The following is a 25,460-nucleotide window of genomic DNA, read 5'->3' as shown; positions in this document are numbered from 1 at the left end:
AAAGCCACATTGTAAAAACACTTCGGCCTTCTCTATCAAAGTTGAAGACGCAGTAATTCCACATCTACTCAAAATACTTCACAACCACTATGGGACACTCCATTTCCCACAAACAGCCAAGCAAGTGTGATTCCAGGGGAGCTCTGGCCCACTGCATCGGTGGTCAGAGGTCCCTAAGGTCAGATGGGGCACCAGGTACTTGCCTACAGGCATCCAGGGACTACTCTGTACTGAGCACAGCCAGAGTCCCAGAGACCCAAAACCATCAGGTTGGCATCACCATAATAGTGTGTACTGTTTGCATATTAGTCCTGAATTTTCCTTAAGGAAACTTTTTTATGCAATCATTAATTCATCATAAGAAAGAAAAGGGAAAGGAAAATAAATGATAATGAAAATAAACAGCTACAAGCAATGTGGGGGACTTCTCAAAAACATGGAATTGAGAGAAGACATGAAAGAATACAAACACTAAGATTTCATTCATATAAAGTTTTTCATAAGTAAAACTAAACAATACTTACAGAGAAGCATAAATCAAAAAGAAATGCAAGGAAATAATTATTAGGGTGGTGAAGGAAAAGGGTGAGTACAGGAAGGATTCTGGAGCAATGGAAATGCCCTTTATAATTTGTGTTAACTCATCTGTACATGTAATAAACTTTTATCTATTATTTTATATTTTGCAATAAAAGGGAAAAAAAAACAAATAAACAAAATCTCCTCCAAATAATGACTGGGAGCAAAGGCTGTTTGCAGCTGAAATACGATAGCACAAATGACGTGATAAAATATGGGCTGAGATGTGGATCACAGCAACAAAAAGGGCAAGTGATTGGAGAATAAAAAAGCAGGGATGGTATTTATTCAGTGGCAGTTCAATCCAGGTTACAGAGAAAGCATCCTGGACAGAAGTGGAATTTCTTAAATCAGAGAGAAGCTTCCAAGGCGAGTTTCCCAAAGAAAAATGGGCACCAAGGGCAAAGTAAGCAAATGTACTGTTTCTTTGTTCAATTCTTCTTTTTTGTATACTAGTACTTTTGCTAAAAAGCTTCCATTTAAGTTAACCTCAGAATGCATTCATTTAAAGTTGATCAAAAGCACCCCGTCATGCTAGAAAATTACGCTAATAAAATTACTGTAGACTGGCCATAATGCTTACAACAGGCTGTCAAATTAAATATTTTTATTTTTCAAAAGAAGAGAGAGATTTGGGTAACTATAACCATAAAATAGAATTTGCATTTGTTAAAAGTAGTGTTAGAGAAGAATATGGAAAACATTCATAGTATATTAATAAGTAGAAAAAGTAGATTAAAAATATCACATACAATAAGATCCCATTTGGGGATAATTCAAAGGATTTACCTCACAAAATTACAGGTGGATTTTATTCCTTTTCTTCTTGTTTGTATTTTGAAACTTTCCATAATTAACATTTATTGCACCTGTAAATAACATTAATGATATTTTAAAAAATAATTCAAAATTACATACTGTAAAAAATATGTATTCATGTTGTCAAAGACTAGGAAAATCACATCAAAAACAAAAAACTGTAGTAGTATTAGAATGGAGAATTATAGGTTTGTTTCTTTCTACTTTCTTTCAATGTTACTTATATTTAAAACTAAAAATACAATATTAAGAGGCAAGCCCAGCTGGTGTGGCTCACTGGTTGAGTGTTGACCTACGAACCAAGAGGTCACAGTTCCATTCCTGGTCAGGTCACATGCCCAGTAGCAGGCTCAATCCCCAGTAGGAGGAGTGCAGGAGGCATCCAATCAATTACTCTCTCTCATCATAGATGTTTCTATGTCTCTCTCTCCCTCTCCTAGCCTCTCTGAAATCAACAAAAATATTTTTAAGAGGCTAAATAAAGTTTTAATTATAGAATCCTGCTTAATTTATAAAATAAGTTTATATAATACTATTTAATTTCTTTTATACATTTTTACCCAAAATTCTTTCAGTGACCAAATTTTTATTTAATTTTTATTTATTCTACTGATAAATTTACTAATTATTTAAGCCTCACTTCTCAAACTTTTATGTGCATATGAATCACCTGGATCTTGATGAAATGCAGATTTTGATTTAGGGGATTTGGGACAGGTCTTGTTGCTCTAACAAGTTCCCTGGTGTTGTCAATAACTTCTGGTCCAAGGGGGGATCATACAATGAGTAGCAAACATGTAAAATCACATCTATGTCCTAGCAATGAGGACTCAGGTAATTCAGAGCTGATAACAAATTGTTCAGTCAACAAATACTTACTGGCCAAACCCTATGAATTTATCCCCTCTGCTACTGAAGGGGGGGAAGATCGAGGCACTATATTACGGTAAACTTTAGTGCACCTGTTTTTCTCAAAAATTGAAAGGGCACCCAGGCCAGTGTGGCTCAGGGGCTTGAGCATTATCCCTTGCTCCAAAGGGTTGCCTGTTCCATTCCTGAAGAAAGGCCTGTGGAAGGCAGCTGATCACTCTCAGATCGATGGTTCCCTCCCTTCCTCTCTCTAAATAATCAATAAACTAGTCTTTTAAAAGGAATACAAGTGCAATGACTATAATGTAGATCATGATTTCTTATTTTCAATAATCTACTTTTCTACAAAACAACATAATTATATAAAACATCCAGCCACAAGTTATGGTGTATTATGCTTTTTATTTTTTCCCCCATAATATTCTCTATTACCTTCTCCCTCCCAATCCCCAACCCCAACTTCTCCCTCTCTTCCCTCCCTCCCTATGTCCCTCTCTCTCTCCCAGGTTATTAAATGCAAAGCAGCCATCGCCTGGGAAGCAAACAAGCCCCTTTGCATAGAAGAGGTTGAGGTAGCTCCCCCCAAGGCACATGAAGTTCGAATTCAGGTGAGTGGGGACTCGCCCTGGGCAGGACACTCTAGGCACTAACTAGGGGCAGACTTGGCTCTGTCAGGTCATGTCTATGTGATGTGACTGGGAAGCCCGGCAGTTCTCAGTGTGGGCGATTGTATCTTTAGGTTCAGATACAAACAGGCCTTATCTCCAGGAGGGGTAAATCATTAATTATTTATCAGTAGTCATTGATAATGGGCCTTAGTTAAAATTTAACTAAAGCACCTTAACAGTAATCATTAACCTTAAGAATCATATTAAGGAATTCGCATTGGATTACAATTAGTTCTATCTTCTTTTAGTTTTCCACTTGACAATTATTAAAAGGGAGATAGAGAATTTGGTTCAAAACAAGGAAAAAACAACAACAAGGGAGAGGAAAACCTGAAGAGCTGCCCTAGGCAGCACAGGGTCTTGGGTGCAGATGAAGGGACGGCAGTGGGTGAGCAGGGAGAAGAGCCCACGCTCAGTGGACAGATCATCAAGGGCAAGTTGGGGTCATGTCTCCATTTCCCCAGAGCTGGCTGCCCAGGCTGTTTTCCCTCCAACCACCACAGGAAGGGCTTATACATGAGGATGAATGGGATACCCTCATGAGCAGAATCTTGAAAAAGAATATAGAGATACAGCAGTAATTAATTTAGACAATCTTTTACTTGATCTCTCACTTTTAACTATAAAATTTTTATTACCTCTATTTCACGTCAATTCAACAAAATTTGAACAAGGCCTAGAAACCTGTGTTCTCTCCATTCCTCTGTCTGTTAGACTTTGTTTAAATTTTCCCTATAGCCTTTGATTTCCCCTCTCCTGGAGACAGTAACTGCCAATTTTATCTCTTTTTATGATTTTCCAATGACAGTAAAAGGCAGAAAAGTAAGGTATAAAAGGAAAAGAATATATGCTAATATATCTTAATTTGTGTGTGTGTGTTTTTAAGTATTATGTTTTTATTGAGCTCTAAGAGTGTTGTAAAGTCTCAGGGTGAAAATGAAATTATCCTAAAATTACCCACTTAACAACCCCAATAATGTAATTACAGAAATAACTCCAGTATGCGGTTGCTTTGTAGATAATCGCCACTGCCTTGTGCCATTCCGATGCCCATATTCTCCATCCTAAATTTACGAAGGCTCTGTTCCCAGTGATCCTTGGCCATGAGGGGGCAGGTATTGTGGAAAGTGTTGGGCCAGGAGTGACCAACTGCAAACCAGGTATTTTATTTTCTCATTCCAATAAGTGGGAATGTCAGGATATTTCAGGGGTAACCCTGATAGATTCCTGACTTTGCATGCTATATTGATCTCTGTTTACATAAGGGACCATCTTTTCCAAAGCAAAAGTGAGAAACACAATCTATCACAGTCTAACAATGAGACAGAATACTTGAATCAGAATTGTCTGGTAAAATCTGGGGGAGATGGTCACTTTATTTACCTACTAGTAGAGCACTGAGAAACTGTGCTATGAAGCTAAGCTACAAAGTTATATTAAACTGAAGCTTCCATGGACACATAAATGACAACTTATAACAACCTCCTCTAAATAAACCAAAAAACTAATTTAATATTATAAAGAATTTAAAGAATGAGGTACCTCATTCTGTAAGTAGCTTAAGTGAGAAATATTACACATATGCCAATGTTAGCCTAAGTTAGTCTTTCTGGAAGTTTGAAAAAATAAAAATGACATGCAAATGAAACATGCCAATGACTGAAATTATTTACTGCATATTTCATAACAGATATTCCACCAAATACTGGAATAAGGGCTCTGTAATCCTCACTTGTCAGACAGGATGACCATTTCACTCCTCCTTCCTTTAATAAGGATGCTACAAACCTTGAGGTATATGTATTAGTATCTTTCCATTCCAAACAAGATCATAAAAACCAACTGCTCCTCAAAGTTTTGCATCCATGGAGTCTGATCAATGTAGTCCCAGCTCTGCCACCTACTGGCTCTGTGACCTTAGCCAGTTAAGTCACTTTTCTGTGACTCAGATTTCTGCTTCTAAAGTGGGGACAATAATACTACCCTTCTCAAAGGGTGGTTCTGAGAATTAGCTGAGACAATACAAGTGATCAGTTAGAATGGTGTCCGGCACCTACTAAATGTTAGTTATTATTGGACCTTGGTCATCAGAGGATAGAAGCCATTTTTAAATCAAAATTGAATAAAAAGTAGAAGGTGTGGAACTTGACAGTAAAACAAATGGTGAAACACAGTGGTGATGGTTTAACGTATATTCTCCATATCTAGTCTGTCACTGTCCACCTCTCCTGTTATATGAGGATGTCCTATTCCACATGGGGGTTTAGAAATATAATAAATAATAGTTATGATGTAGAGAGCTTCAAGGACAGCAGAGTCTCAGGTAGGACTCTTCACCTGATGGTATCAATACAGATTTGTTGCTTGAGTGCCCAGCAAGGGGGGAGGAAGGGAGAATATAGGTAATACGTGGGGAAGTCAGCAATCTTTTAGAGTAACACAATGTTTTGCCACCTATACTCTGCTGAACATAAAATGTATGCCATAAGGAATGATGTTTTCCACTGATTCATCTGGTAGAAATTTTTTATAGGTAACATTTACAAGTAACGTTTATAGGCACCAACCAACATATGACCTTTCTTTCTAGGTGACAAAGTGATTCCTCTCTACATGCCTCAATGTAAAAAATGCAAGTTCTGTTTGAGTCCACTCACAAATTTCTGTGCAAAGCTCAGGTAAGCTCTACACACTGTTAGTGAGAATATACATTGGTACCAATATTTTGGGCAGAACATTGGCAAAACATAAATGGAGTTGAAGGTGTGCATATTTCTACCCACCAATTCTACTCAGGTGAGTGCAAGGAACTGTTGCAAAATCACCTAGGGAGAAATGTGCTAGAAAGTTCACTGCAACATTGTATATTACAGCAAACTATTCAAAAGAGCACAAATGTCCTTCGATAAGAGAATAAGTTAACACAGCGATTTTCAACCTTTTTCATCTCATGGCAATAATCAAAAAACTCCCAGCAAGCAAAAGCCCTGGCCCAGATGACCTCACAGGAAAATTTTACCAAATATTCAAGGAAGAACTAATGCCTATCCTCCTCAAATTATCAAAGAGGAATAAACACTTTCAAGCTCTCTTTACAAGACCAGCATTATCCTAATTTCAAAAACAGATACAAAGAAAGAGAATTATAGGCCAATATCTCTGATGAACATAGATGCTAAAATCCTCAACAAAATAATAGCAAATAGGATCCAGCAATATATTAAAAAGATATACATCATGACCAATTGAGATTTTTTCAAACATGCAAAGCTGGTAAAATATTCACAAATCAATAAATGTGATGCATCACATATACAAATTAAAAGACAAAAAAAAATCACATGATTATATCAATCGTTGCAGAAAAAGCAGTCAACAAAATCTAACATCCACTTTTTATAAAAATTCTCAGCAAAAGGAAATAGAGGGATCATATCTCAACATAATAGAGGCCATATGTAACAAACATACAGCCAACATCATACTCAATGTACAAAAAGTAAAAGCATTTTTCCCAAAACAGGAACAAGACAGAAACATTCTTATTCAACACAGTACTGGAAGTCCAAGAAGGAAAAATAAAAGGCATCTAAATAAAAAGAAGTAAAACTATCATTATTTGCAGACTAGAGGCCCGGTGCACGAAATTTGTACACTGGAGGTGGGGGGAAGGGAGTGGGGGGTTCCCTCAGCCTGGCCTGCACGCAACCTCTCGCAATCCGGGAGCCCTCAGGGGATGTCCAACTGAAGGCTTAGGCCTGCTCCCCCGTGAGTAGGCCTAAACCGTCAGTCAGATATCCTTAGTACTACCGCTGAGGCAGGAGAGACTCCCACCACCACAGCTGCGCTTGCCAGCTGTGAGCCTGGCTTTTAGCTGAGCGCACTGACCACGTTGGGGGGGGCGGGAAGGAGGGGCAGCAGCTCCTGCATTGAGCTCTGCCCCCTAGTGGTCAGTGCCATTTGGTTGATTTGCATATTAGCCTTTTATCATATAGGATGACATGAGGTTGTACATAGACAACCCTAAAGACTCCACTATGAAATTACTAGATTTAATAAATGAATTCAGCAATGTAGCAGGATACAAAATTAACACCCAGAAATCAATGGTATTATTATACACAAATAATGAACTCTCAGGAAAAGAAACTAAAAAAAAAAATCCCATTTACTTTTGCAACAAAAAAATTAAGATCCTTAGGTGTAAACTTAGCCAAGGAGGTAAAAGATTTGTACTCAAAAAACTACAGGATGTTCAAGGAAGATATAAACAAGTTGAAGTACATACCATGTTCATCAATTGGTAGAACTGACATCATTAAAATGCCCATAGTACCCAAAGTAACCTATAAATTCAATGCAATCCTTATTAAAATACCATTGGCATATTTCACAGATCTAGAAAAAAATAATTCAAAAATTTATATGGAACCAAAAAGGATCCCGAATAGCCACAGCAATCTCGAGAAAGAAAAACAAAGTTGGAGGGATCACAATACCAGCTATCAAGTTATACTACAAAGCCACCGTAATAAAAACAACCTGGTTCTGGCACAAGAACATACAGATCAATGGAACAGAATGGAAAACCCAGAAATTGACCCAAGCTATCATGTTCAATTAATATTTGACAAAGGAGGCAAGAGCATACAATGCAGTAAAAACAGTCTCTTTAATAAATGGTGTTAGGAAAACTGGACAGGTACATGCAAAGAAATGAAACTAGACCACCAACTTACACCACACACAAAAATAAACTCAAAATGGATAAAGGACTTAAATGTAAGACAGGAAGCCATAAAAATCTTAGAAGAAAACATAGGCAGCAAAATCTCAGACATCACATGGAGCAGGATTTTCACCGGTACATTGCCAAGGGCCAGAGAAACAAAGGAAAAAATAAACAAATGGGACTATATCAAACTAAAAAGCTTCTGCACAGCAGAAGAAACGAGATTCAAAATGCAAAGGGAACCCACTGTATGGGAGAACATGTTTGCCAATGACACATCGCATAGGGGTTGCTTCCCAAAATATATAATGTGCTCCTATAACACAAACAAAACACAAACAGTCCAATTAAAAAATGGGCAGAGGATCCAAACAGACACTTCTCCAAACAGGGCATACAAATGGCCAAAAGACATCTGAAAAAAATGCTCAGCATCACTAATCTTAGAGAGATGCAAATTAAAACGACAATGAGGTAGAACCTCACACCTGCCAGAATGGCTAACATCAACAGATCAACAAATAAGTGATGTCGAGGATGCGGAGAAAAGGAAACCCTCGTGCACTGCTGGTGGGAATGCAGACTGGTGCAGCCACTGTGGAGAACAGTGTGGAGTTTCCTCAAAAAATTAAAAATAGAACTGCCATTTGACCCAGGGATCCCACTTCTAGGAATATATCCTAAGAAACTAGAAACACCAATCAGAAAGGATATAGGCACCCCTATATTCATAGCAGCATTATTTACAGTAGCTAAGTTCTGGAAATAGCCCAAGTGCCCATCAGTAGATGAGTGGATAAAAAAGCTGTGGTACATTTACAAAATGAAATACTATGCAGCAGAGAGAAAAAAAAGGATCTCTTACCCTTTGAGACAGCATCCAGGAACCTGGAGAGTATTATGCTAAGTGAAAGAAGCCAGACAGAGAAAAACAAGTATCACAGCATCTCACTTACATGTGGAATCTAATGAACACAATAAACTGGTGAATAAAATAGAACCAGAGGCATGGAAACAGAACAGATTGATGAATCTCAGAGGGAATGGGGTTGGGGGGAGATAAGAAATTAATCAAAGAATTTATATGCATATATGCATTGTCCATGAACCCAGATAATAGTGTGGTAAAAGCCTGGAGGTGGGGTGGGAACCCAGTGGTAGGGGGCAAAGGGGATAAAATGGCGGACATTTGTAATACTCTCAACAATAAAGATTAAAAAATAAATAAAATTTTTATTTTAAATATATTTTATTGATTTTTCACAGAGAGGAAGGGAGAGAGATAGTCAGAAACATCGATGAGAGAGAAACATCGATCAGCCACCTCCTGCACATCTCCCAGTGGGGATGTGCCCGCAACCCAGGTACATGCCCTTGACCGGAATCGAACCTGGGACCTTTCAGTCCACAGGCCGACGCTCTATCCACTGAGCCAAACCAGTTTCGGCAAAAAATAAATAAATTTTTATATGTATATATTTTATTGATTTTTTACAGAGAGGAAGGGAGAGAGATAGAGAGCCAGAAACATCAATGGGAGACAAACATCGATCAGCCGCCTCCTGCACATCTCCTACTGGGGATGTGCCCGCAACCCAGGCACATGCCCTTGACCGGAATCAAACCTGGAACCTTTCAGTCCGCAGGCCGACGCTCTATCCACTGAGCCAAACTGGCTTCGGCTAAAATTTTTAAGTTTATTGTTATCATTACTATCTTTAGATGACCCCTGACTATTATATCATATTATATTATGTATTATAATATACATATTATTTATATTATATTTGATATATTATTTACACTCAGTGGCTAGATTATTATTACCACCTGACGTTTGTAGGCAAATTAGCTATAATTTCCCGCTGAAGTTGCTAGAGGGCCAGATCATTATAAATGTCTGAATAGCACAACATACCTAAGTATCGTTGCTGATCAACTTCATCCTGTCATGTTGATGGCGTATCCCAATAGAGATGGCTTCTTCCAACAAGACAATGTGCATGCCACAGTGCTCGTATTGTGCAGGAGTGGTTTCAAGAACATGAGGTGCTGGGGTCCAACCCCAGCAGGTCCAGGGGTTCCCAAAGGTGTAGACGGAGTCGGCGAAGAAGGAATGACACAGAGACAGCATTCAGTTGATCAGCAGCCTAGCCAGGATCTCTAGCCAAGTTCTGGTCAGGATCTCCAGCGAAGTTCTGGTTAGGATCTCCAGGCAGGTTCTGTGTCCATGTTCTCTTGCTAGGTTCTCCAGCCATGTTCTGTAGCCATATTCCCTCGCTAGGTTCTCCAGCCAGGTTCTGTCCAGGTTCTCCAGCCAGGTTCAGTCACCAGGTTCTAGTCAGGTTCTCTTGCCATGTTCTAGCCAGGTTCTGTAGCCAGGTTCTGTCTCTAGGATCTTCAGCCAGGTTCTCTCGCTAGGTTCTGTCTCCAGGTTCTGTGTCTAGGTTCTGTCCAGGATCTTTTGCCATGTTCTCTCCAGTGAAGTTCTTCTGTCTCTAGGTTCTGTGTAGGTTCTGTGTCTAGGTTCTGTGTCTAGGTTCTGTCTCTAGGTTCTGTGTGTAGGTTCTGTCTCTCTTGGTTCTGTTCTCTAAGTTCTGTGTCCTGTTGTCTTGTTACATCTGTATTTATACCAGTTGATTCAATCCTATCAATCTCTATTCCAAAGGTTAGGGCGTTTCTTATCTCCATTCCAGGGAGTAAAGATTATGTAGCTTAAGCATGATTGTTCGTAGTTAAAGTGATTAACTACCCGCCTGGCACTTAGTTAAGGAGTTTTATCCCCTCCCTAACTTCAGGGGAAAATCCTTACCTGGGGAAACAACCTTTCTCGGAGAGGTGACCTTGGTTAAAATACATAGCACCAAGAAGGTGAGCAAACATATTAAGAACAGTATGCCATATATGCCAGGTCTCTTGAAACAGCAAGGATGGACCGGCTCCCGGCAATGAGGGAGACTTTACCTTGATTAGGTGGCCCCCACAATCACCAGATCTCAATCCAATTGAGCATTTGTGGGACAAAGTTAAAAGAGCCATCATGCCCTAGCCGGTTTGGCTCACTGGATAGAGCGTCAGCCTGCGGACTGAAGGGTCCCAGGTTCGATTCTGGTCAAGGGCATGTACCTTGGTTGTGGGCACATCCCCAGTAGGGGGTGTGCAGGAGGCAGCTGGTCGATGTTTCTCTCTCATTGATGTTTCTAAGTCTCCATCCCTCTCCTTTCCTCTCTGTAAAAAATCAACAAAATAAATATTTAAAAAAATAAAAATAAAAGAGCCATCAGGCAGCTGGTTCTACAACCATCAGATCTCACAGAACTGGAGAGTGCTATTCATCAGGCATGGTGTCAGATTCCTCACATCACCTTTCAACATCTCGTGGAGTCAATGCCAAGAAAAATGGCCGCAGTATTGAAGGCAAAAGGTGGCCCAACGAAGTACTGATGGGGTGGTCATAATAATCTGGCCACTCAGTGTATATTATATATTTACTGTATATCATCATATATTATATACAATAAATAAATTATGTTTTTAAATGATATATAATGACAAAACTTATTACATATATTCAATATAGACTACATATTGAATATACAGGGTATCCCCAAAAAATGTATACACACTTTGAATGGTGATAAAGTCAGTGTTTATTAATGTACAGTTCATTTTCAAAATTTAAAAGAATCTACAGAGATGAATAATTTTTTGTCAATGCCTGTTTTCAAACTGATGACCATACTGGTCCAGATACTGCTGATAATGCAAAGCAATTGGATCGCAAACATCCAGAATCATTTTGTCTGTATTTGTATGCCCTCAATTCATTTACTGTTGCTGGTTTTGTACCCTAAACTTTATCTTTTATATATCCCCATTAAAAAAGTCTAGTGGCACTTTAGAATAAGTTTTCTTTGCTCAAAGCTTAGTCTGGCTTCATCCATTATTTCAAATTAGTTAAACCTGAAAAGGAGTGAAAAATTAAGCAAGTTATCAATTGTTAAAGTGTGTATATATTTTTGGAGATTATATATATATACACACATATATATATGTGTGTATATATATACATATATGTGTGTGTGTATGTGTATGTATATGCAAAAAGTCCCAAGTGATTTTGTCAATTTTTTCATATCTTAAAATTGTCATAACTAATACATAATGCCTAACATTTTTTTTAGGAAAGTAATCAGTGATCCATTTACTTTATCTTTTTTGTATCTTTTTTAAAATTCTCTAGTCAATTCAAAGATCCTATTATTCAGCAAGAAGTAATGGAAGACAAAACCAGCAGGTTTACCTGCAAAGGAAAACCAGTTTACCATTTCTTAGGGACCAGTACCTTCTCTCAGTACACTGTCGTATCAGATACTAATCTGGCCAAAATAGATGATGATGCAAATTTAGAGAGAGTCTGTCTGCTTGGATGTGGGTTTTCAACTGGCTATGGAGCTGCAATCAACACTGCCAAGGTAAAATGGTTAATCACCACGTTCTATAAAACAGAAGTTATTAGGAGTCAGCATGATAAAGCAGCTAGGATTATCTTCAATCCCTGGTTCTGTATTTATCATCTCTGTGATTTTAGGCAAGTTATCTAACCTCTTCTACTTCTGTATAATAATATCTATTACAAATTACTGTGGGAAAACTAAATCATATTGCATATGTAAGACATCTGGCCCGGTGGGTGACATATAGTTGGCACCCAATTCATGTCAATTTCTTCTCCTTTACCAGTACGTTATATTATAGGTAAGCCCTAATTTAAATAACAGCCTGCTCAAATATGTCCTCTAAATATGAATCCTCATCCTGAGACAGCAGACCCAGTCAGGAGAGGATACAAACTGCAGAGACCCCACCCACCTCCACATGGCCACGCCTACTTTCTCCCTGAAGGTACAGATTCCTCCCTAAACTGTAGTAATTCATCTCTGCTTCTCTCCCTATCCTTTTGTGGCTCCAGTGCAGGGTCTCAGATGGCAGCCCTAATGGTGGAAAGGTATGTCCCTGAGTCCCATGTTAGAATTTATAAGCTTTTCAAAGCTGTTTAACTCAGAGACTAGAGAGATGTCTGTATCCCTCAATCTCCTTATTTAAATCTCCTTAACATCAGTCTTCATCCCTTGACTCCAAATTGCAACTAAAATTGGCCTTTCTAACCAACACATATGACTATTTCACCCCCTTCCATTATTCCTCTTTTCCTTAAGGATGCTGCGGTGGTTCTCCCTACTTTTCCCTGTCCAGCCTTGCCTCCAGTCACTATGGCCTCTGGGCTTTGCACACCTTGCTCCCATCAACATTGCCTGGAGAGCTCCCCAACTGCTTCTGGCTGGCTTTTTGTATTTTCCACTTCCTGTTGGAAAACTGCTCCAGTCCTTTGGGCATGAATTAGGTGCCCCTCGTAGTTTTCCCCAAAGTACCCATGTTTATTCTTGTCTACCTTATCACACTATGGAGGAATTTCCCATTTCTCCTTCCTATGAAACTATTTGCTACTTGAAGGCAAGAACTCTCTCTTATTCATTGCGGTGTTTCTGGAGCCTAACCCTGTGCCTGTCACATAGTAGGGATGTGACAATCTTTCAGTGAATGAATGAACAAAACTAGGTTCATATGCAACCCTTAAAACATCTTGGTGAAGTTCCACCCTAAGTTTTGGAACAAAAATTTCTTTTTATCAGATTGCCTAGAGTTATTGGGTTTCAAGGAAGCAAAGTCATCCTAATGAAAACAAGAAGCTGATTTAGTAACCGGAATATCAAGGTCTAACTTTTCATTGAGAATTATATTGGCCAAGCACACAGGGATGCGAATCTTGGCCATCAGCATATTACCCCCCTCTAAAATATCATTTGTTCATTCATTCATTCACTTATTCACTCATTAATAAAAATTAAAAGCTGTGTGGGAAGGGTCCTGGAGGAAGTGTGTTAGTTGGGTAATGTTAGCAGCTTATGTGACCTTGGCAGTCAAAGCACATTCTCCTGTAGATGGCACTGGCCTCTCAGGGAGGAATTATTGCTCTTGGGGTTACACACGTCCCCTTTTCTGGACTCCATGCAGATGCTCACTTTCTACTACTGTAATCTTTTTTCAGGAATATTAACACTAGAGATTCAGCTACAGTTTACTTTTAAATCTAGCCAAAGCTTATCTAAATTCCCATGTTATTCCCATTGTTGAGGAACAATAAACCACCTCAGGAGATGCTCAAAGAAGAAAAATAAATCTGATATAGGACCAAGTAAAGGAAAGGGAAGTATCAGTAATCCTATATAATAAAAGGCTAATATGCAAATTGATCAAACAGCAGAATGACCAGTCACTATGATGCACACTGACCACTAAGGGGCAGACACTCAACACAGGAGCTGCCCCCTGGTGGTCAGTGTGCACCCACAGGAGGAGCACCACTCTGCCAGAAGCCAGGCTCACAGCTGGCGAGTGCAGCAGCAGTGGTGGGAGCTTCTCTTTCCTCTGCGGCAGCTCTAGGGATGTCTGACTGACGGCTTAGGCCCGCTCCCCGTCAGTCAGACATCCACCAAGGGCTCCCGTACTGCAAGAGGATACAGGTCGGGCTGAGAGGCCACCCCCCCCCCCGAGTGCACAAATTTTGTACACTGGATCTCTAGTCTATATATATATATAAAAGGCTAAGTGTCATCCTTCCCTCTGATCGGTAGTTATGACACGCACTGACCACCAGGAGACAGACACTCGATGCAGGAGCAGCCATGATGTGCACTGGCCATTTAAAAATAAACAGCACCATGGACCTGGCGCCAACAAACCAATACGCGGCTTCCCCCAAATAGAACACAAGCCCTGCCACAACCCCAGAGCGACACCCCACCAAATCACAACCAATGATGCCACTTCTCCTATAATTTTGTTCCCAATATGTCTCATGGACAGATTTTCTTCTTTCCCTTTTGTTTATGCTTTAATTTTAAAACTTTCCCATCATCATGAGAAAATAGTAATAGTAAGCATCTCTCTATGCAGTGTTGTTGTTTTTGCCACTACCTCACTCTCCAGAGTAACATATTCCAGTTAGTACTACTTTCTAATTGAATTATAAAGAAAAGATTTGTGGGAAGGGTGTTACCTTAGGCCAAAAACATAGGTTACTACTTTCATTATAGAAAATAAGGTGAAAAGTACAGCAGGCTGAAGGAACAGCATGAACTAAGACATGAGGAAAAGAAAGTGAGACAGTTTGTTGAGGCCGCAGTACTGATAATATCATGGAGATAAAAATGAAAGGAAATAGGGGTCAGATAATAAAAATCCTCCAATGCCATGCAAGGAAATTTGGATCTATTCAAATTAAATAAATTGACCATTGAGATCACTGAGTTATTTCACCTTTAGAGAAATATTAGAGGTCATCAAAACTATAACATTATGCCAAACCAGCATGGCTCAGTGGCTTAGCCTCAACCTATAAACTAGGAGGTCATGGTTTGATTCTTGATTAGGGCACTGGCCAGGGTGAGGGCTCAATCCCCAGTGTGGGGCATGCAGGAGGCAGCCAATCAGTGATTCTCTCTCATCATTGATGTTTCCATCTCTCTTCATCTCAATAAAAATATACTTTTTTAAAAAATATAACATTAACACAACCAAATAAGGCCTATTAGAAATATAGACATCAAATTACTTGTGATCCACTTAAAAGGGCAAACTATAAACCCTTTACAGTGTGTGAGCTTTCAGATTTTGTTCTGATACCGCTAATTGGGAAATGAAAACAAGGAAATGGTTTCCTTATAAATTGACGATCCTAACGGCCCTCAAATGATTCTCCAAGTTTAGTCAGTGATTCATTCATTTTTACATTGGTAAATTTCCCACAAATGGCTAAATCCCTTAGTCTTATGACAGGCAGTCCTTTATATGTTCCTGCCCCCACCTCACTCTGTACCTTTAAAAAAGGGGGGACCAGCTAATTTAACTTATGATTTTCCTGCCTGCAGGTTACCCCAGGTTCTACTTGTGCCATCTTTGGCCTGGGAGGTGTCGGCCTTTCTGCTTTAATCGGTTGTAAAGTAGCAGGAGCTTCCAGAATCATAGCTGTTGATATCAACAGTGAGAAGTTTGCAAAGGCCAAAGCCCTTGGAGCCACTGACTGCCTCAATCCTAGAGATCTACAGAAACCCGTCCAGGAGGTCATCATTGATATGACCGGTGGGGGTGTGGATTTTGCACTTGACTGTGCAGGTGGATCTGAAGCCATGGTATGTATGTTTTTTATAATAGTACATAGTAAGTAATATTTATTAACATTAATAAACATTGACAATATGTATATGTTAATATATTTATTCACTTCATAGTCAATATTAACGTATTTGTATATACATAAATTATGTTTATATAATAAGCAATGTTTATTAATAATGTATTGGATATTATATAGTATGTTATAATTGATATTTATATATTAATAAATATTACAGATGACTACTTAATATTAATGTTATTATATATTTATTCTTCCACATGAAATTCAGAGAAAATTTAGAAGTGAAAAATTTTAAGGAATTGTGCCTGCAAGAAATGAGCAAAACAATGAGAACAGAAAAGGCAGACTTAAAGAAGGAGGAAGAGAATGTGGCTGGTGTCACCTTAACAGCCCTAGGTACCCACTCCCATCAAAAAGCAAAGCAGGGAAAGGCCAGCAACCTACACACAATCCATTCTGCCTGCCAGACCTCATAATGGGCTGCAAAATTAGGTCCAAAGTACATATTGAAATTTTTAATATATTAAATACACACATGCTGCAAAATTAAAAGTAAATATTTTCTTCGCAAACAGTACCATTTTGTATCATTCAGGTTTCCTCTCCTCTCAGGTCGGCTCCCGGACTTGCAGGGCTTGAGAAGCTACCTCTGTCTAGTCTATTCTTTTTAGAGTGGGCAGAGCCACCCCCTCAGGCAACAGATGGACCAGTTGACTTGCCAGAGAGCCCAGCATCTTGTTACACCTTCACTCAGCCTGGCCCCTAACACCCTCTTCTAGGGAAGGTTTCATAATAAAAGTCTATGCCTCCACCAGGAGCTGGCTTTGCAGGTTCTTCCCCCTGGTGCTCACCTGGCTGGTGAGTGCCCCAGAAGAGAGTGAAGACCAGCAAGAGCTGCTGAGAGGAGCAGGCTGCCCCTCCCAGAATAGTTCCATTGTAGTAACAACTGTTTGAAAGAGGATCTGGGAGGTAAATGTTAGCTCTTCCTGAAAACTCATTCATCAGCAGCTCCTTGTCCTGCAGTGCTTCTGTGTCAGGCCCTGCTTTTCACATTGTCCTTCTCACCTGCAGTTTGCAATGTGCCGCACCCATTCATTCCTACTCTTTCCACAGCTCAAACTTTTTACAAACATTGAAATTCCGCCTCTTTACCTTATTTCCAGAGTACAGATATTCTCAACACTCGCTACCTTATAAGTGCCTGGGGTATTGTTGTTTGTTAATACCAGTTGGGGACTCATGTACCAATATTTTTTACAAGTTTCTCAAGCTGAGAAACACTGACCTGAAACTTGCAGGTTCTTTTATTAACTGATTTATTATACCAAGACATGTATTTAAATTATGGAATAGAATTACACTAAAGAACCTAAATTTTAAAAGATGCCATTTTTTTTTTTAATCACAAAAAGATGAGCTAGCTACCTACCCTTTCACCAAAAGTTTCCATAAGTAGGGAAAGTTAATTTCCTAGGCTGTAAAGGAGATTCCACTAATGGCTATGAAACTGATTTCAATGATTTCTCATGCTCTAGGGCAGCCTAAAGAACTGAACAGAACAATTAGAAAGTTACAATAATTGACAATTATATAAGACTAGAGGCCCGGTGCACAAAAATTTGTGCTCTGGGGGGGGGGGTCCCCTCAGCCCGGCCTGTGCCCTCTCGCAGTCTGAGACCCCTCGGGAGATAACGACCTGCTGGCTTAGGTCTGCTCCCGGGTGGCAGAGGGCAGGCCCAATCCCTAGGTGCAGCCCCTGGTCGGGCTCAGAACAGGGCCGATTGGGGAGTTGGGGCGCCGCCCCCTGTCATGCACAGAGTAGGGCAATCAGGAGGTTGTGATGCCACCGTCAGCCTCGCTCAGGGTAGGGCCGATTGGGGGATTGGGGCACCACCCCCGTTACACTCAAGGCAGGGTCAATGGGGAGGTTGTGGCACCACCCCCTGTCACGCACAGAGCAGGGCTAATCAGGGGGTTGGGGCGCTGCTCCCTGTCATGCACAGAGCAGGGTCAATCAGAGGGTTGGGGAGCTCCCCCCCTGTCATGCACAGAGCAGGGCCCATAAGGGAGTTGGGGAGCTCCCCCATGTCATGCACAGAGCAGGGCCCATCAGGGGGTTGGGGAGCTCCCCCCTGTCACGCACAGAGCAGGGCCAATAGGGGAGTTGGGGCACCGCCCCCTGTCACACACAGAGCAGGGCGGATCAGGGGGTTGGGGCGCCACCCTCTATCACCCACAGGGCAGGGCTGATCAGAGGGTTGAGGCACCACCACTGTCACACTCAGGGCAGGACTGGTGGGGTGGTTATGGCTCTACCCCATCACACACAGAGCAGGGCCCGTAGGGAGCGGGGGGGGTTGGGGCGCTGCCCTCTATCACCCACAGAGCAGGGCCAATCAGGGGGCTGGGGAGCTCCCCCCTATCAGGCACAGAGCAGGGCTGATCAGGGGGTTGGGGCGCCTTCCCCTGTCAGGAACAGAGCAGGGCAGATAGGGAGGTTGTGGCCCCGCCCCCTGTCACACACAGAGCCGCAGGGTGATCAGGGGGTTTGGGCACTGCCCCCTGTCACGCTGATTCCGGTGCCGGGAGGCCTCGCGGCTCCTCTGATCCCAGTGCTGGGAGGCATATTACCCTTTTACTATATAGGATAGAGGCCTGGTGCATGGGTGGGGGCCAGCTGGTTTGCCCTGAAGGGTGTCCTGGATCAGGGTGGGTGTCCCCACTGGGGTGCCTGGCCAGCCTGGGTGAGGGGATGATGGCTGTTTGCAGCTGGTCACACCCCCTTCAGGGTGGGGGTCCCCACTGGGGTGCCTGGCCAGTCTGGGTGAGGGGCTGAGGGCTGTTTTCAGGCTGGGACTGAAGCTCCCAACTGCTACTTTTTTTCTTTTTCTTTTTTATTCTGGGCCAGCTTTAGCTCTGAGGCTCCAGCTCTTAGGCCTCGGCTGCTGAAAGCAGGTATCTGGTTTGTTTAGGTTCTATAATCGAAACTCTGTATCAATTCCAGCTCTGAGATCCCGGCTCGCTGAAAGCAAGTTTCTGGGGTTTTGTTTAGCTTCTATATTTGTTACAATGTTTTTTAAACTGCAAGCTCAGAGGCCAGCAAGGCAGGTGGGGAACGTTGGTTTCCTCCATCACTGAAGCAAGCAAGCCTCATGTTAGTTTCAAGCTGCCTGGCTGCCGGCTGTCATCTTGGCTGGCAGTTAATTTGCATATTGCCCTGATTAGCCAATGGGAAGGGTAGCGGCCGTACGCCAATTACCATGTTTCTCTTTTATTAGATAGGATATTGAGAATTCAAAATAATTCTAATCAAAAGTTATCAAAAGATACTAAATAAAACCCTGAACTTGCACATAATACCCATTGAACTAAGTCATTATTATGGAGGTTAAATCCTTGCTTGGAGCAAAGCTCAGAAATGTAGAAAAAGCAATAGGAAAAACATAAAAATAAAAAACAGAAATCATTGTAAGCAGTTACCTCAAGGTGACCAGTAGTACCTGTGCTCTTTTCCCCTCAACATGGATCTATGTTGTAGATAAAAACAATAATAATTCTGCCATATAAAAATTGCAAAAAGCAGAAGTTTCTATTTAGAAATGTTACAAATTCTCAAAACAATAAGTAAGCATATAGTCAAATAAAAATTTGAAAACATATTCCTAAAGTTCTAGGTCATTGTGTCTTCTGTCACTAGTAAGACACAGATATAGAGAGAGAGAAGATGGAGAGAATTTACTGCACTTCAAATTCCTTTTTTCATATAATGATCAGGGATGAAAAGGAACTGTACCTCCTATTGGAACTTCTGTAAAAGTAAAAACTGCCCCAACAGGTCAAAATCAAGTTGCCCCCTGACTATGGCAAGGGATATGGCAAAAAGTTTACATTTCTCTTCTACTAGAGGCCTGGTGCACGAAATTCATGCACTCAGGGTGGAGGGGGCCCTCAGCCTGGATTGTGAGAGGGCGCAGGCCAGGCCAAGGGACCCCACCAGGATCAGGGCCAGGGTGGGACTGCAGGAGGGCTTCAGGGCATGTCCAGTCCATCTTGCTCAGTCCTGATCGGCCGGACCCCATCAGCAAGCTAACCTACTGGTCGGAGCATCTATCCACTGGTGGTCAGTGTACACCAAGCGACTGGTCAACCGTTTGACTGTCTGCCCCCTGATGGTCAGGGCACATCATAGCAAGTGCTTGAGAAGCCTTAGCATGTCATTAGCATATTACTCTTTCATTGGCCAACCAGACGACTGGACACTTAGCATATTAGGCTTTTATTATATAGAATAATACTTGTCTCAAAACATTTTAGCTGTTTATCTATTTACCATTGGGCTTCTAAGTGGAATGGCCATCCACAGTTTATATCTTTCTTAAACTTAGTTACATTATTAATCCTTGGGAATTTTATCTTCATCCCAAACTTGCAGTAGGCTAAAATAACAATATTCTCTCTTTCTCTCATGCAAACATCAATGCAACTCCCCTCCACCCCCGCTGCCACTGTTTCCTATGTTGTGAGTCACCCATCAAGGAAGTTCAAATTTGTGGCTTCACAATCTCAACATGAGGTCCTTTTGGTTGTTACAGCGGAGAAGAGACAGCTGGCAGGCTGCACACTGGCTTTTCTGTTTAGGCCAAGAAAGGACACATCACTTCTGCCCAAAAGCCCACTGGCCAGAACTGGTCACATAAGTCCTGCAGAGAGCTTTAAAAAATGTAGGGAAGCAAATGAAATGTTTCATGAGCAGCAGCCAGCATCATTTTAACTGTTTTGCCCTCTATTTTAAATGGCTTTTCTTTTCATTTATCCTACATAGAGATCTACTAACTTTACAGTATATGCCTCATCCCAGGCTCTAGTGAATAATCACCCTCATCTCGTGACTTTAAAGATTTTTATTCTATGCCCCCAAAATTGCAAAATTTTTACAATACACACCTGGTAAATAGTCAAAAACTTGTTGATTTGAGTTTACAATATCTTCTATAGATCTTTCCTAACTTTATGTGTGTGTATTTTTTATGTACAATGATATACATTCTAGGTTCGGCATAATTATGATATTAAACAAGATGAAATAATATATTCTGTTTCTTTCTAATACCTTTTTTTATGAAGCTCAACATTTTATTGAATGTTCTATCTGAAACATATCCTCCAGCGTTGGTCTACAACACAATGACTTCATATGCTTGACTCCCTTTATTTCATATAGAGGCCCGGTGCACGAAATTCCTGCACTCGGGGTAGGGGGTCCCTCAGCCCAGCCTGCACCCTCTCGCAGTCCAGGAGCCCTCAGGGATGTCCGACTGATGGCTTAGGCCTGCTCCCCCCTAAGCCGTCAGTCGGACATCCTTAGTGCTGCCGCAAAAGTGAGAGAGGCTACTGCCACCGCCACTACACTCACCAGCTGTGAGCCCGGCTTCTGGCTAAGCGGCACTCCCCCTATGGAAGTGCACTGACCACCAGGAGACAGCTCCTGCATTGAGTGTCTGCCCCCTTGTGGTCAATGTGCATCATAGCAACAGGCTGTTCCACCGTCTGGCCAAAAGCGGCTCTCCGACATCTCCCAAGGGGTCCAGGATTGCGAGAGGGCACAGGCCAGGCTGAGGGACCCCACTGGTGCACAATCGGGGATGGGGAGGGACACAGGAGGTTGGCCAGCTGTGAAGGGGCCACGGAGGGCTCCAGGCCATGTTTGGTCCATCTCACTCAGTCCCGATCGGCCGGATCCCAGCAGCAAGCTAACCTACCGGTCGGAGCATCTGCCCCCAGGTGATCAGTACACGACATAGTGAGCAGTTGAGTGGCCTTAGCATTTCATTAGCATATTATGCATTGATTGGTTGAATGGCCAACTGGACACTTAGCATATTAGGCTTTTATTATATAAGATGCAGAATGTATAAATTTTCCCTGAAATCCAGTACAGAGGCACACTGAAGACATGGTCTACCTTTCTACCTACTCGACTGATCTTTTTTATTTAACCTTCCAGAAAGCAGCCCTGGACTGCACAACAGTAGGTTGGGGATCATGTACGCTCATTGGAGTAGCCATTGGTGACAAAGGATTGACTGTTTCTCCAATAGAGATACTAATGGGCCGTACTATCAATGGAACATTATTTGGTGGTCAGTGTTGTCATTTTTTTCTGCTAATTTTCTCCATATTAGTACTCAAATTGTTACAGTGAAAATTATTAAAAGGGAAGGAAAATAACTTGTTTAAATATTGAGTGCCTAGAATACATCTAAAGACTACATAAAAGCTATTCTATTAATTACTTCAAAGTAAACAGTTTGTATAGTAAGAATACTACAACTTGCAAATAGAAGTTCAATTTGCATTAAAATAAACCAACAAAAACAAAAGTCAAACTTGGACCAAACAAAGATCATTTCTTAAACAGAAATAAAAATAATCTTGAATTTCTCCTATGAAGAAAAATTTAAGGTAAATAAAAGTATAGAAAAATTAAATATGGGGTTTAATCTACTTGGAGGAAGCCAATCTGACAAAATAATTTCATTCACTCAATGGACAATGATGAAACTACTTCTTCATGTCAAGTACCACATCTTTATTAGGACTTCTGGCCAAATTACAGGTTGCAAAGGTAGAGATTCAATCCCAAAGCTGGTTACTGATTACAAGAATAAGAAATTCAACCTGGATGCACTGGTGACCCATACCCTGCCTTTTGACAAAATCAATGAGGCATTTGACCTAATGCACCAAGGAAAAAGGTAAATTACCGAACAGATGGGTACGTGGTTTGAAAAACCTTTATGATGACTCTATTTTTATTTGATGTTTAAATCTAATCAGTTTCTTTCCTGACATTTTTCACATCATCAGACACACTAGGGGTGCTTAAAAGATGAAATAGTGGCCATTTGGGGGGAAACCCCAACATCACCTACCTTCCTATCTGTTTCCATAATGTACACTGCCATACGCTGTTCCAACATAGAGGGTGGCATAAATTGACATCCTTTCTTTCACAGACAATCATTAACTGAGTTGGGGCTGCTCCCTACGAGAGAGGTTTCTATCCTGTAACATCAGGTCCCTCTGGTACAACATAGCCCGGCTCTGGAATCACTATGTTTGACAGAGTGCACCCTGCAGGCCCTTCCTTATCAGAATCAGGTGAAAACCACAGAGATGTGAGCAGGGAGTGGCAGGTGTCAGATACTTAAAGGATGTCCCAACTCCCTCATCCTCTTGCTTTGTCAGAGGTCTCCTGAAAAGAGACATCCGACCTACCATTTTAGCTGTAGTGTGCTCCCTTCCCATCAACCCTGAGAGCCGATTTATAGAATTGTCTCATCTGGGGGATCCCTAGCATTGGGGAGTGGATAAGACTGGGATCAGTGATTTTTGTTAAAATGATCAAGCATAGCCCTAATCAATAGCAACAAAGGAACAATGTTGCACAGAGAAGAAGCAGGACAAAAAAAGCAAAGAAAAGAGAACACATTACAAAAGGGGGGGGGAGGGGACATAGAGTTAGTTGGCAGGGGTTTGACACAGAGAAGCAATGTCACAAAAGAAGAAAATAGGTCCATGGTGTGAGGACACAGGATACTTCACAGGATAGAAACCTGAGAAAATGTGCCTACTGCTTGACATGAACTCTCTAATTTGAAACATGTTAGCTACAACATATAAAAAGGAGTTCAACAAAAATCAAAGAAATAGCCCTTGCCAGTTTGGCTCAGTGGATAGAGCATCAGCCTGAGGACTGAAGGGTCCCGGGTTCAATTCTGATCAAGGGCATATGCCTGGGTTGAGGGCTCGATCCCCAGTAGGGGGCATGCAGGAGGCAGCCTATCAATGATTCTCTCTCATCATTGATGTTTCTATCTCTCTCTCCCTCCTTTTAAATATAAAAATATATTTTTTAAAAAATAAATAAATAAAAGAAATAAACACAATTTTTTAAACTATGCTAAATAACTTAGTGTAAAAGCCCTGAAATATCTTGCACAGTGTCTAAATCTCTGTACTCCTCAAATGAGGAATTGGTTGGGTTTGGGGCCTTAGAACCTGGTGCTCATAACTCCTCCACCACTACCCCTTTGTCCCTGGGTTCTCAGTCATAGAATATACCCAAACAGCAATGCTAACTGGCAGCCAAATGCAAAATGTTGCATTGCTTTAGTAATAACTGGTCAAGTCTCCCATATTCTACAAACAGGCCTGGTAATCACTGGTAGAATGGAGGCCTACGGGAAACACCTACATGAGGCCTCCTACTCCCTCTTGTCCACTGAGAAGACCACCTGACTGCCCACACAGATGGAAAGGTGGCAACAGAGCAGGCAGGGGATGGGCCCTCCCACGTGTGCTTACCACATGGGTACAGGAAACACAATGGAGGACAGGCCCTCTTGGCATGCCAACTGCATAGAAGCAAGGAAGTGGGGGAGAGGAGATGGGACACACCAATTGGCCTGTTAAGGTGCAGTGACCCCGACTCATGGTGAGGAGAGGACACAGAGCCTCTCCCCCCACAGGGAGGTGGCTCTTCCAGGCCCCGAGTGAAGAAAGCATTTATGCATGGCAGCCCGCAGCTCCAGCAGTAAGATCCAAGATAAGGAATTCTCTGTCCTTAAGGCTTACCCCCCATCTTGCTAGTACATGTTGAAGGACGGACTAATTCAGAAGTTAGAATATTTCAGTTCTCAGAAAGTAGCATCCCAACACACCAACCACCTCCTTTTGATGCCCAATTTGCCCTCGGCTGCAGGAGAGCCAAGAGCAGGGGCTATTCCAAGATGAAAACATCATTACAGCATGTCATGCTCTACTTCTCACAGCACCACGAGGCAGCCACGTCCTCACCCAGGGCAAGTGAGGTCCCCAATTCTCTCCCAGCTTATTGGCATCATATATAAAGTTTTATTAGTGCCAGGAGTAAAGGAGGATAACAAGATAAAAGAAATTAGGCTTACCAAATTGTGTGTCTATAAAGGAAGATTAAATCAAATCCCAAAAGGATAAAACAAAAATTGTGAGTTTTTGTTAAATTTATCATAAAAGTTGTACTGATTTTTTTTAATATAATTATTAACAGCATTCGAACAGTCTTGACCTTCTGAAGAAGCCAGGAACAATTTGGAAGACTATCTGCCTGAATCTGAACCTGTCTGGTTAATTTATAACCTGATATGATGAACCAAAGATCACCATGAATTTAAACAAATATTTACAGTTAATATCTCAACATCAAATAGCTATAAAGATTACAGCATTTCTACTAAAACACATTAATATTTCCTGTGTTAAATAACTATGATAACTAAGGTGTTTATGAATAAAATCATACAATGTTTGGGAATTATTTAAAACTAAATAATTTTAGAGAAGTGGGAATGAGGAATAAAGGGGTAATAAAAAAACTAAATTGGTTATATGTCCACAATATTTTAGTTTGGGTAATAGATATATGGGGTTTAAATACACTGCTCTACTTTTGTATATGCTTAAAATTTTCCATAATAAAAAATTTTACTAG

The 25,460-nt window shown here is 41.1% G+C and overlaps 1 protein-coding gene across 2 annotated transcripts; it reads left to right on the top strand.

The window, feature by feature from the left end:
- Positions 1-860: 860 nt before the first annotated feature.
- LOC118671696 (all-trans-retinol dehydrogenase [NAD(+)] ADH4-like) lies at positions 861-25,460 on the top strand. Of its 2 annotated transcripts, XM_036340388.1 has the most exons (9): positions 861-985; positions 2,775-2,876; positions 3,955-4,096; positions 5,527-5,614; positions 11,912-12,143; positions 15,660-15,920; positions 21,933-22,068; positions 22,545-22,683; positions 25,020-25,459. In XM_036340388.1, the coding sequence occupies exons 1-9, from the start codon at positions 968-970 to the stop codon at positions 25,042-25,044; spliced, it is 1,143 nt and encodes a 380-aa protein (XP_036196281.1). In that variant the 5' UTR covers positions 861-967; the 3' UTR covers positions 25,045-25,459. The 2 variants fall into 2 exon arrangements, with proteins under 2 accessions (XP_036196281.1, XP_036196275.1); XM_036340382.1 differs by lacking the exon at positions 861-985 and having other exon boundaries at positions 2,754-2,876; positions 25,020-25,460.

Source organism: Myotis myotis, unplaced genomic scaffold, assembly GCF_014108235.1.
Source record: "Myotis myotis isolate mMyoMyo1 unplaced genomic scaffold, mMyoMyo1.p scaffold_m19_p_1, whole genome shotgun sequence".
NCBI lineage: Eukaryota > Metazoa > Chordata > Mammalia > Chiroptera > Vespertilionidae > Myotis > Myotis myotis.
The sequence above is the reverse complement of the archived record's forward strand: the minus strand, read 5'-3'. Positions and strand labels throughout refer to the sequence as shown.